Source organism: Blennius ocellaris, assembly GCF_963422515.1.
Source record: "Blennius ocellaris genome assembly, chromosome: 3".
Lineage (NCBI taxonomy): Eukaryota > Metazoa > Chordata > Actinopteri > Blenniiformes > Blenniidae > Blennius > Blennius ocellaris.
Window position 1 is genome coordinate 16,321,525 of NC_137652.1, and position 13,038 is coordinate 16,334,562.

Here is a 13,038-nt window from a genome sequence, read left to right on the forward strand (position 1 = left end):
CAATGAATTTAACTTGATGAAAGCATTAGCAATGATAATCACACATTTACAGTAACTTACTGACTAGTGTAATGCTTGAAGATATTCTGAAAAACGAGACGATTTATAACAAACTATAAAACTTCATACAAAACAACCATAACTCCACAAATGCTGTTTAAGATTGTTTGATACCACTTGTGTATCAGATCAAATATTTTTTTCTGAATCTTATAGTTGTTCTAAGCATAGGTTTAAAAAGCAACACCAATGGTTTTTTTATTAATAGGAAATAATTTTTCCATTGATTGTCTTGATTGGACTTGACTAGATTGAGTAAACTTCTTTCTTCCATGATGCAACTTTAACTAGGCACTATTGCAAGGTGACTGATGTTTTCAACTGCTTAAGCTGGTTTTTTCAAGTGTTCCTGTACCCATGCTGTGATTCCCATCACAGAATAATGACGGCTCTCAATGTGTCTGAACAACACAAGCGCTCATTGATGACCCATGGCTTTGTCCCCTTGAACAAAGACTGTTCTCACTATTGAAGTTCTTGGCCATATTATGTGCTGTAGATGATATAATCAATCAATCAACATTTTGATGTAAAGGAACGTGTTTGAGACCTTTTCTTTCTGTTTTACGTGTTTTTTCATTGGTCGATACGCGTGTATATACTGTTACTTCGAAGAGACTCTGCTAAGGGTTGAAAATTAACCTCAAAGATTGGACACAGTTCTCATTAAAGTTTTCACTCATTTGATGTCCCTGTCCCAACCTTATATATAACGTTATATTGCTCCTGATACCATTCGCATTCTACACCTTGTCCAACCTTCATGAACTTTGCAATTCTATTGTGAGACTTTGTCAACTTTTTTTTTTGTTTTTTTTACCACGTATGGTGTGTATTTTTCCAGCAATGTTTGGCAGCTGTTAGATTTTTTTATTTTTTTTTAATCAAACGACAATTCCTGAAGAAATGTAGAGTTATTTTGTTGCTAGACAGAGATGAACTCGTTCATCCGACACCGCTGCATGACACCTGCATAGCCCGCCTTCCCACAGAATAAATCTCCACACTGATTGGCTACACTTGCCGTCCCTCCGCGCAAGTCCAGGTTTTCTCTAATGCCATTGGTTAACATCACATCAATCACAGTTACGTCTGCACTCTGATTGGTGCGCCCTACCTCGTGCTCAATAAAACGGCTCCGTCCGCCAGCCATTCTGTGTGATTTACATGAGATGATTGATGCGGCCGTCTCCACCTCGTCCCCGCTGAACCGGAGCCTGCATCATCGCGCGGCTGTCATGGTGGTTTTCGCAGACGGCTCCAGAAATATCCCCATCGTGTGATTTCGGCTCACACTCGGTTCCCTCGGTGTCCCCGGTGCGGAGCCCGTAGGAGCAGCTGTGGCCGCGGCGCTGCCTCCCGGTCTGGTCCCGGTGTGGTCGGCGGGCAGGAGGATGGCACTGCGTCGGACCGACTCTCCGTGTTTTTCCTCGGTGGATCTCCTGTGATTTGAATTAGCCGATAACGAACGTTTGACATTTGACGACGGACCGGCGTGGGGACGACGAACAAAAACACGCAGCGCTCCGATTATGGCAAAGGAATCTAGGTACTCCTCGAAGGATTTAATATTCCATTTCACCGAATATCGTTGTTATCGTGTGTGTGTGTGTGTGTGTGTGTGTGTGTGTGTGTGTGTGTGTGTGTGTGTGTGTGTGTGTGTGTGTGTGTGTGTGTGTGTGTGTGTGTGTGTGTGTGTGTGTGTGTGTGTGTGTGTGTGTGTGTGTGTGTGTGTGTGTGTGTGTGTGTGTGTGTGTGTGTGTGTGTGTGTGTGTGCGCGCGCGCGTCGCTAGCTTGTGATGTGTCATTTGAAAACACAGCAAACGGAGCATGTTAGCTTCATTTATCTAAGTAAAATAAAAATAACAAGTCCACCACAGACACGGCCCATTCATTATTAGCCCATAAACCATGTTTATTGCTAAGCCTTAGCTTGCTCCTTATAACGTGCGCGTGTGTCAATGTGTGTATGTGCGCTCAATGCCTTTCGTCCTCATTTCGTGTCGTTACACAATCGCGTCGTTTCGGAGACGCCGGGACATTTTTGTGCAGCAGACAGGGGATGATGTGTCATTTTGGCCACAGATGTTGATCCAGCCGAGCCATGAGTCGACTGCAGAGCACGCAGGGCCCGTTGTTCAGGCATCCTCCTGGAGGACGGAAGCTGCAGGCCGGGATAATGAGCCGTCATGTCCAAACAAACCGGATTACAGCCGCTTCAAGTAGGAACGGGATTAAAGGAGTCACCCTCACATTTCCGAGTAGCTGCTGTGTGAGATCGTGATCGATACTTCAGACCATCCTCTCGAGGTTGTGGCATTTGCCTGAGATTGTCATTGCATTGGATATTCTTTGTATTAGGAAATAGCTGCGCGCAGGTTTTCATCTATTGTATATAGAAAATGACAGAACCATGAATATGAGAGAAATGTGTTTCACCCCCCCCCCCACCCCCCCCAAAAAAAGAAATCCAACTTTAATTATCTTATATCTAGTCTGATTAAGTCGATAAGATGTTATAGTTTGAAAGCCAGACCTGCATGTGATCAAGTGAAAAAGCTGTTCTGTTGTATGACAGATCTCACAACTACCATCCACTTCCCAGCTAAACCTTTTTTTTTTTTTTTTTTTAAGTAACCATTTCCTCTTGCAGGTAAGATCCTTTATGAGCTTAGCAGAACAATAACAGCACAGCAGCATTCATGACCAGGGCGAAAACCACCATGTTAGGTGGATGTATTGTGAATCTAGGCCACACGTATTTAATTTCAAGCATCCCACAGCAATATGAATGGAGGGATGCGACAACTAATAAGGTTATAGAGGACTACTTACAAAATGAAAGCACTCCCTCAAGCACCTTCCCTTTTTGGAAGAGAGGGGACTGTTGAATATGAATTATCATATTCTGTTGATTGTAATTACACCCTAAATGCCCTATGTCTCAGGGCATGAGTAACGGCTTTATCATGTCTTTGAACTACAGTTTGGTTGCCTTCTGACTTATCTGTGAAATCCACTCACCGGGCAAATGGCATCTCGCACATTCCACTGTCAAAGAAACGGGTATCAGATTCTCAACATCCTGGCGGCCTTGTTTTCTAATGTGGAAGACTTAAAACTTCTTTATCTGATTCCGCGGAGTGTACAGCAGCCTGAATGTTACCTCCGTTGACACTCTAACCTTTTCCACAGCTGCTGCTGCCTGGATATTCAGAGATATATTGAGAGAGACTGAGCCAAAAAGAGGTCTGTACAGTCTATTAAGGACAGTCTCTGAGCTGTTTGTTGATTTGTGTGGGGCCCCGAGCAAGTGCACAGGGGACGTCACCTCGGCATGCTGTATAGTCTGTCTGCCTGCTGCTGCTCAGAAGTAGCTCTGTTTTTAATATATTTATGTATGTATTTGACCAACTTTTTGCCAAAACTATTAACTCAAATGGCATGAAATCTTCAGGGATGATTTGTCATCATCCAAGAAGCAGTCGGTTGGATTATGGGCAACCGTTTCCCAATAAATCCCCCAAAACTGCGAAACAAATGTCCCACACAGAGTGAATGAGAGAGGCACCTCATGGAGATCAGCGTCTTCTTTGGAGGCCCGCGATGAGCCGTCAGTTCCCCGGCAGAGGAGGAACTGTTCATCAGGCCTGTAGCAAAGAAGTTGACCCCGGGCCGCGTGCGAGCACAATGCCAACTCCGTTCTGGAGCTCGCAGTTAGTAACTTTCTTCAACAAGTATCCAGAAACACCGGCGTGAAGGCATTGACTGCTGGTTCATCTGTATGCTCCTGCTCATTGTTTCGCATGGTGACGTTGCGACCTGACAGGCGAGTTCGCATCTATACGAGCTAGCATGCTATAGAGAGGTCTGCGAGCCATCAGCGTGCTGTAGTGTCAACTCGCATGGAAATTGTAAAATGTGTGTACATCAGTGTCAAACAGCGATGACATTAAAGCAATTCAAACGACCGTGACAAATGATGGAAGGTGTGGTGGATCAAGTAACCTTTAAATCCATTGGTTTCCACGGTGACAAATGTGCCGTTTGCGAGGGTATGCGCTCTACCCGTTCTGGTTTAAGTATTTATTTTTCCTTATGGAATAACAAAGAGGCTGCTGTTTTGTTTTTTTATTTCTCAGATTACAGTGTGCCATTTTTCTCCTTTTTAAAATATGATCCCAAAAGGAACATCATGAACCTTGGGTAGAACAGCAGCTGCCACTGTTGTGTATGGATTCCTGTTTTCCAGTTTTATTAATTGATGAGGTCAATGTAGACGTTTGCTTCTTGATGTGGTCGGCTGTTTGACTTGGCCACAGTCCACGATTGGAGTCGATCCTTTAAGGCTGTTTGCTACACGTTTCGCTATTTTCGGCCTTCACAGACGGAAAATAGCAAGTTTGTGACGGAATCGCAGCGGTTGGGAGATTATTGTCCTTGTTCTTGCCATCTCCTTCACTGTGATAATTTTTCACTGCTACCTGATCGACAGTGTGAATATCCAGATATGTGTAGACCGTAAGATGGTCTCGATGACTGAAATATACTTTGCACTTCATTTTACCTTCCAGAAAGTGTTGAGAAACGTGATGACTTAAATGTCTGCGTAATTAAACGTATGCTTCTCGTTGTCCTTTTTCTGTCCTGATTTTGTTTAGTGGGAGTTCATTTCCTTTTTTTCTGAATGAGTCACAATTAATGGTTAACTGATCAGTTATTACAGCTGTTGCTTCATACTTTGTCTCATTGGGCACTTACTTACTGTAATTGTTTAATCACTCTATTTTCACCATTATGTGGATAAACTATAATTAAAATGGCAATTTCAGAGTGTAACTGTAATTAGATGATTTTCTCTCTCCCAATTATTTAATATAATAATATACTCTACATATTCCTTTCCTTTCTCTTGTCACACCCGCTCCACTTGTAGTCTGATCCGTGCCAGTGTTTCCTTTGGTGAACATCAAGGATTTGTATTTCGTAAGCACGCAGCATTGCAGGCCATCTTTGATTTAATCGAGTGTTCTTGCTGGAACTGCTATAATTGTTCTGCTCGCCTGTAGAAAAGGTTGAGGGGTTCCGTCAGTTGTTATTGTTTGTTTAAAATGAACACAAGGGAATGATTCACCACAGGCTCAACGCTTGGGAGGATGATTAACGCCGTGTCGCCGAATGAGTGGCTGAGAGCTGCCGAAACCTTTGTTGTCATGCTGAGCCGCTGATGGTGTCTTTGCCCAATACACCTGTAATCTGACTGCAAGTTAATGGACCATCTGCCTTTCAGTGCTTTGATGTAAACGACGCAGAAATTTAAAGGTTTTGCATCATATATTAAGAGGCACTGAAATGTGTTTTGATCAGTTTATGTCCAAACAAGGCTTGGTTTCTTAGCGACGGATGCCAGAATGAACCAAGTTCATAAATTGTGTCTTGTGTGTTTTGATTTTTCTGCTCTCTTGAGTCAAAGCGATCCAAGCTCCTGCAGGGCAGATTAGCATATCTGTTAACACCTCCTAACAGGACACTTTGGTTACTTCATGAAATCCCCCAGGAGGCTTAAGGTAATCACAATGTACAAGAAAAAAAAAAACAGAAAACCTTAACAATACTTTAAAAGAAATCAACCAAAGCTAATGTGTTTCCTGATCTCACGGCAAACAACAGATGTTTATAATCGGAACGAGTGATTAAACAGCTGCTGATCCGTTTTTTATAAGACGGTTCTCCTCCTAAAGTGACTCGTTTTAAAACTATCTAATGCAAAAGGGAAAACTAAAATCTGTCTCTGTCCCGCGGAACACTTGGCCTGGCTGAGTCACGTCGTGGCCGAGCCGCGACGGCGCACCGAACGTTACTTCCTCAGGGAAATTTAGTAAGCATGTGAGGCTTTAGGCTTTTTGTGCTGCCAGTCTCGTTCTTGTTATTGCAACACCTTGTAGATGCCAGTGTGTTCTCTCACTCAAACTTGGACTGACGAGAACAGATGTTAGCCTCCGTAATGCATTCCTTTTATTGCAATATCTCTACAAAGCCTTCAGGTAAAGATTTAATATCCAGTACAGATGTCCACATGGATTCCTGGATGAATATATTACATTTTTATGAACAAAAAGTTTTGGAGATTATGTTTCTCCATTTTCTGACCTATTTAGAATGTATTCTTTCCATAATCACATTTGCACCATTTAATGAATCTGGACAGACAATTACATAGTTTGTGGATGTACATGTCTGTGTAGTAATTGCAGTTCAATTATATTGGCGTGATTGCTTTTAATATTCAGTGGTACATCAAAGCAAAGTAGTTGCTTGTACATTAAAACCCTTGATGGCTATTCGCGGGCATTATCCTATTGTAGTGGCACTAGAGCAAGCCAGATAATGTTGTGAGGGATACTAACTAAATTTAGAGCAGGAAAAGCATTAGTCATGTAAAGTGTCCATAACCTGTAGATGCACTGGAGAAAAGGCATTGCCTTGTGCATTTTAATTGCCAGAAGGGTGTTTCCTTCTTCATGGATTATTAATTGGGTAAATGTCCTGAAAATATCTGCTGCCTAGGATGGACGCAAATGAGTTGCAATGTCCTACATATCATCGATTTGTAGAGTGCAGCCTGTGGATAAAGGCTGTTTGAAAAATAGATTATTTCCCTAATGACTCTTCTGGAGGATGTTCCCATGTTTTGTGCTCAATTACGCTCAACGTAGAGAGACAAACTTAAGCCTTTGCGTTTCAATTGTTTCAGGCAGCGTCAATATCATTACTGTGAGATAAACATGAGATGGATGAGAGGAACTGCACAGAAACAGCAAAAAAAATTGGCAATTCGCCCAATTGTAGGATGCCTGCTTCAAGGCTGTCTAAAAATCCTACTTTCATGACACACAAATGGATTTGGATCTGCTTCACACACCGTTGCTCTGATCCATTGTTTGTGCTATGCATTTAACTCGTCAATATGTCTGCAGAGGCCATGCATTGGGTCAGTTTGACTCCAGTTATCGATTTTTTTAAATATTTTTTTTCCCCCCGAAACGGGCAGAGAGAGAAGCACGTTGTGTGTTAGCAGCGTCATCAATGAAATCCCATCTCCTTACTCACAATGGGATACTTTGAGCAACACGTAGCCCAGCAGCAGTCACAAGAGGAGGGCGGAGAGTCGTTAAGTAGCATAAAGTAGAAGAGTTGGCGTGTCGGTAGGCAAAACATGAGATCATGAGTTTGAAGAGCAGCGGGGTTGGCAGCTACGGCTCCACAGAGGGATTGATCTCAACAAGGCCCCGAAGGCATGACATGCACACATCAGCAGGGTCCTGGACCCTTTGAAAACAGGCTGATTCTTCTGAAATTCACTCATAAAATAGTTTTGAATTTTTGTCTGTGACAGCGCGTAATATGTCTTCATTTCATCCGTTTTTGCTTGGACGTTGTTAGGAGATCAAGGAGATTTTTTTTTTTTTTTTTTTTTTTTTTTTTTTTTTGCCCTCTTTATCATATTTGCCCCAGGCTGGATTAGCCCACCATGTCGCGGATGCCAGATGGAGAGAGGGAAAGGCTCTTTTATTCTTTACACGTACGTGTACAGTCTTCATTGATCATCCAAACGTGTGAAGAAACAATAGTCTGGATTGTTTCTGTGGCCAGTGAGAGGGTGCATTCAAGCGTAAGTGACACACAATACAGTCGCTGTACGCGGAGAAACTAAGCATGTATAGACAAACGTTGCATATACATCCATTTATGACACAGCAAGTGGCTCTTTTTAACAACGCACACATTAATGTGGACATTAACCACACACGGAAACCACAAATGAAACAATGTCTTTTCCCAGCCTTCTGCAGTTTATTCCAAGCACGCCGTGACATTATCGCGAGCCCGCTGTCCTAAATGGGACAACAGCCAGGCATTAGAATTTGAGAAAAAAAAAAAAAAAAAGTGGCTTGTTTTGCTTTGTCCGAGACCTTCATGGTGTCCTTCCGTGAAAGGGGAAGAAACTCTTTAGTCCTGCATGACTCACACCTTTTTACAGGATGAGTTGACCACAGTGACGCAGCTGTTTCAAGCAGCTGCGCTTCTGTAGTGTCAAGAGGCCGACGCTTTAAAAGCTGCAGGTTTTACTGTACACTGACTTCTGGAAAAAGCTCAAATGCAATTAATTTAATGAGATATTTGTCTCTATTCATTTTGTCTAAATCTGGAACTGCGGTTTTAAATTTAAAATATTTCAACTCAGGAAAAGCTGCTGTAGAGGCATTGTTATGTCAAGCATTGCATCATTTTCTCTTTTGGTGTGCAACAACTGAAACCGGTGAATGTGGTTTATCTCTTCCATATTCACCTTTATATACATTGACATCCAGAAGCTTCAACAACCACTAGTGCCTACATGAAGTGCTTTTTTGTTTAATGAGGGTTTAGTTTGGGTGTTTGATATTTTAGTGGTTGGCCCCTCACGGTAAAAATGCTCCTGGTTCGAATCCCACCGCATTACTAGGCCTTTTCTATGTGGATTTCTTTTCCAAAGACTTGCTTGATCGCTTAATCTTTTGCGTAAACAATTGTGTGTCTCTCTTTAGAAGCCCTGTGATGATCTGATGGCCTGTTTAAGATTTAACCTGTGATTTTCATAATGTTGGCTTTGACAAGCTCCGGCTCGTTGCCGCCCTGAGTCGGAGGGCGTTTGTGTTGAAAATGGATACAATGGAGAGTTTACCTCGAGATTTAATCCCTGTTTGACATGGCAGATGCCTCAATGGATCGAGGATATCTGTCAGTAATGTTTCAGAAGAAAAAGCATAATTTAATTTTTCCTAATGTATTTTTTTGTTGTTGTTGTTGCAGAAACTCTTCTACAACTGTTTGGTTTCATTTGCTTGTTAATGGCTCTTTTGATTGGGCTGGTTGCTATGCATGAATGTGGTCCTTGTTTCTTTCGCATGCAGACATTTATTCTGCTCCTCTCCCCCCCTCCACCCCCTTCCCCCCCGTTACTCTCCCGTAGGCTATATTTGTCTCTGCCTTGTTTTGCTGTGCCTGTCAGACTCTTATGCTTCGTATTATATAGGCTGCTGAATGTGTCTCTCAACCTTCATGCTTGATCACGTCGCACAAAGCGGCACTCCAGCGCGTTACTTTGTCGGATCTTCTTCAAATATGTGCACACAAGAGCACGTATGCATTGTTTTGATGTTCTCCACCGCCGTTGCTGTGGTGGCCACACTGATTGAGAACAGACTGCTCATTTATTTTCCACCATGTGTGATTTATCTCATCTGCATGCGCACATCTTCCCTTTTAAGCATTTGAATTTTTTCCAGTTCTTCCCAGCTGGCTGTCGTTCACGGTGCGTGTGGGTGGCACACGGTATTTTCCACAGGGCTGCCATCTCTAAGGCCGCTAAGGCACATCTGGGGGAGTTGATTGTAGCTCCACATTTTTGCTGTGGACACAGCAAAGTATGGAAGTATGGACACTTGCTCATTTTCTCCACACAATGATTTCACTTTCGTGCTTTGCGTCTCTGGGGGCTGACGGCAGCACAAAGACAAAAGAAACCGACCGTATCTGTATTCGGGGTGTGTTTTGTGCTGAATGAGTTTTCATTCCTGGGTCTGCCTTCTTCTTGCCTGTGTGAAGTCTTCACAGTGCCTCTCCAGTCTGCCAACAATCTTCCTCGCTGCACTGTCGAGCATTAGCAAGTCGATTGTTGCATTTAAGCCTGAGTAAATAGGAAGTAGAGGACACACACACACACACGCATAGCTGGAATAATTTACAAAAGCCTCCCAATCATTACAGACTGATATGGTGTTGCTTTATTTATAATCGCATCATACATGAGAGAAGGAGACAATTAAAAGCTTTACGAATGTCTCTGTGAAGCCAGCAGTGTCTGATCTTGATAAGCTGTGTGACGTTTGAGTTATCTTCCTGAATGAACTCTGTAGATAATTGGATTAGTCCGTTTTTTGATAAATTCCTCATCTGTTTGCAATCACTTCTGCAGCCCGACTTCTGAATGCCCACCAGCATTTAAGCATGACTCTGGGTTTTCCGAAAGCCGCACAGCGTGAAATTATCAGCAGGACTTTGTTGTTATCAGATCCTCATGACAGTTTGGCTGTTTCACTACTTCCCATGAACCTTTGCACAACTTTGAATTATTTCTGTGAAAATTCACTCGGGGTTTTCTAGATCACGTCAGCCGGGTAGTTTTTTTTTTTTTCTCCGTCTACAACTTCTCTTGTGGCAGAGTTTGGCTGCGGTGACGGGTCTGGATGCTCGCCAAACTGACGTCACCGGTGACTAAGAGCCACTCCTTCGTGGTAGTCACTGGAGCCCGGGTGTGGACGGGCATTATTCATGTTTACATGTGAGTTATTGGGTGGTTTACCCAAACACTGAGGAGACGTGACAAAAAAGAATTGATGAGGAGCGTGACGCTCCACGTAGAGAAGAAGTGAAATACAAATGCTTTTGTTACTGTAATTGTGATTAAGTGATTTAAAAAAAAATAAAATAAAAAAAAATGTAAGTTTTGGTTATTTGAACACATATCTGTACTTTTTTCAAACTATATGATCAAAACTGTATTGTGACTATTGTTCGGACATCTGCTTTTATGACAACCACCGAGAAGGCGACGAGTTTAAGTGGAATAACACTGTCATACCAGTTATACACACTTAACATAGATGAGCGTTTTGTTTCAGATGAAAAGCTCCTGAGGCTTGAGTTGTTCTTGTCTTTTCATTCATCCACAGATTAGCAATACAGCCAATCAAGACTGAAGTTGAGTATGTTAAATTTCACGCCATTCAGTCGCTTGTATTCATGTTCATTGTTGTATTTCCCTCTTCCCTGACAGGTTTGAAGATCTCTGATTATATCAACTCCAGGGCCTATCAGGTGGCTTTTCAGGCACCGCTCGGGACTCTGAGGAGAAACGCCAGCAGTGCGGCACCCAGATCTTTTTAACTGCGCTGCTCCTGCCGTTCTCGCTCCACCCTCAGCGCCATGTCGATCCCCAGCAACAGCCCAGAAAGAGAGGGCTCGAGTGGAGCTCCTACTCAGCTGGATTGCCCGTCCTCGCCCTCCGGCATGGACCAGGACCCTCCATCGATGGGCAGCCCGGTGCTCAGCCCGGACTCTTCTTCCCATGATGCAATGCTGTCGGCACCCGCAGCCTCGCCGGCTGACTCTGAGAACCTGAGTCCGGATGAGTTGGAGCTGCTGGCCAAACTGGAAGAGCAGAACAGGTGAGATTTGCAGCAGTAGTGTCCTGTCGGGATGAACTTATTAAAACAAACCGGTTTTTGGTGAGACGAGGTTTAGTGGTTGATCCACTCGCTTCATTGAGAATTCGGTGTGAAACCGTGAAAAGGGCAGGACGATCAACTCAAAACGGGGATTTCTTTTCATCGTTTTAATAATCCACTTGGCTTGAAACAATACTAATGGTGAAGCTGAGTTAAAAAATAACAAACATTTTAGTGTTTCAAGAGCATTTAGTTTTAAGTTGTTCTAAACATCAACAATGTTACAAAATGGAGGCATTTTTTTTTTAATCGTTATCACAGTCAAGTTATGACTGTGATAACCACACAGTATGTCATTTCATAATGTTTTCAAAAATGTAAATGGTCAGTTCTTTAATTTTTGTTTAATTTGCTTCCAAGAATGTGGCTCTCAAACAGTGTGACTTGAGCAACACAACACGGCAGAGCTTCGTTGAAGGTTACTCAATGTTAAAATGACACCACTGGGACCATTGAGACTGTTTTTCTGCTTTGTGGCAGAAAAGTGGCTCCCTGGAGAGCAACTTCCGCTTGTGTTTCACGACGGTACAAAACCAACTCCCTCCACTTTCAAGCTAAACATCAGGGAGCTGTTTGTTTTTCTGGCTTATTTTTGTCTGCAGATTTTAAGTGTAAACATCTGGAGATATTGTGGTGTTTAGCTAAATCTGTGGTTATTATTCTGGAGCTATTGAGTTATATTTGATATTAAAAAAAACACACACACACGACTGCAACATGTATAAATACATATACAGTCAGACACCAGAAGTATGTTTACATGTCTGGTACAACATTCAGCCAGAACAAAACAAAACATCGTCATAAAAATGACAACATAATTACTGATAACTTTATACTTTCTGGCTGGATAGAATTATAACATTTGCAGGGATCAATACCAAAATGATATGTTTAGTTAAATAACGCTTCTGTTCAAGGGTGAGGTTTAATCCCAGTGTTAGATAAGATTTAATCCTGCTCGACGAGAGGACCGGATTCTGCATGGGATATTTGTAATTACGAATTTGGTTCCACATTTCACTTTACGTAACCTGCAAATTCAGAGAAAACCCATTTTCCTTTATCTCTCCTTCATGAATCTCGGTGCCGACTGTGAGCACAAGTCACTTTTCATGCATTGGTTTCCTGCCTCAGTCAGTTTGAGTGGATCGGTGTGTGTGTGTGTGTGTGTGTGTGTGTGTGTGTGTGTGTGTGTGTGTGTGTGTGTGTGTGTGTGTGTGTGTGTGTGTGTGTGTGTGTGTGTGTGTGTGTGTGTGTGTGTGTGTGTGTGTGTGTGTGTGTGTGTGTGTGTGTGTGTGTGTGTGTGTGTGTGTGTGTGTGTGTGTGTGTGTGTGTGTGTGTGTGTGTGTGTGTGTGTGTGTGGGCAGAAGAGGCAAGTGACTTGAAACGAGCAGACATCGGGGGTCAAAATGAGTCTGAACCCGATGCCGTCGGGGCAAAGAGCGACCTCTTTAATCACATCAGCCCTACTGTCTTACCGCCCCGCTGCCTCATGGACTCATCACAGAAAAACATTTGAAATATGAATTAGTCAGCAGTTTTTCTAAAAACAAAAAAGACGCTACTTAATTCAGCAATGTTGAGATGAGCTAAAGGCTAAATGATGCAGTAAAACATACTCACCGGGTATTTCAAAGTCATATCG

At 42.7% G+C, this 13,038-nt stretch overlaps 1 protein-coding gene across 1 annotated transcript in view; it reads left to right on the forward strand.

Annotated features, from left to right (window-relative positions):
* The first annotated feature begins 1,265 nt into the window (after positions 1-1,265).
* The window catches only part of evi5l (ecotropic viral integration site 5 like), a 29,789-nt gene continuing 18,016 nt past the window's right edge, over positions 1,266-13,038 (forward strand). Inside the window, 2 exon segments of the mRNA XM_080520547.1 lie at positions 1,266-1,609; positions 10,940-11,330. Of these exon segments, the coding sequence (XP_080376673.1) occupies positions 11,089-11,330 (242 nt within the window). The 5' untranslated portion in view covers positions 1,266-1,609; positions 10,940-11,088.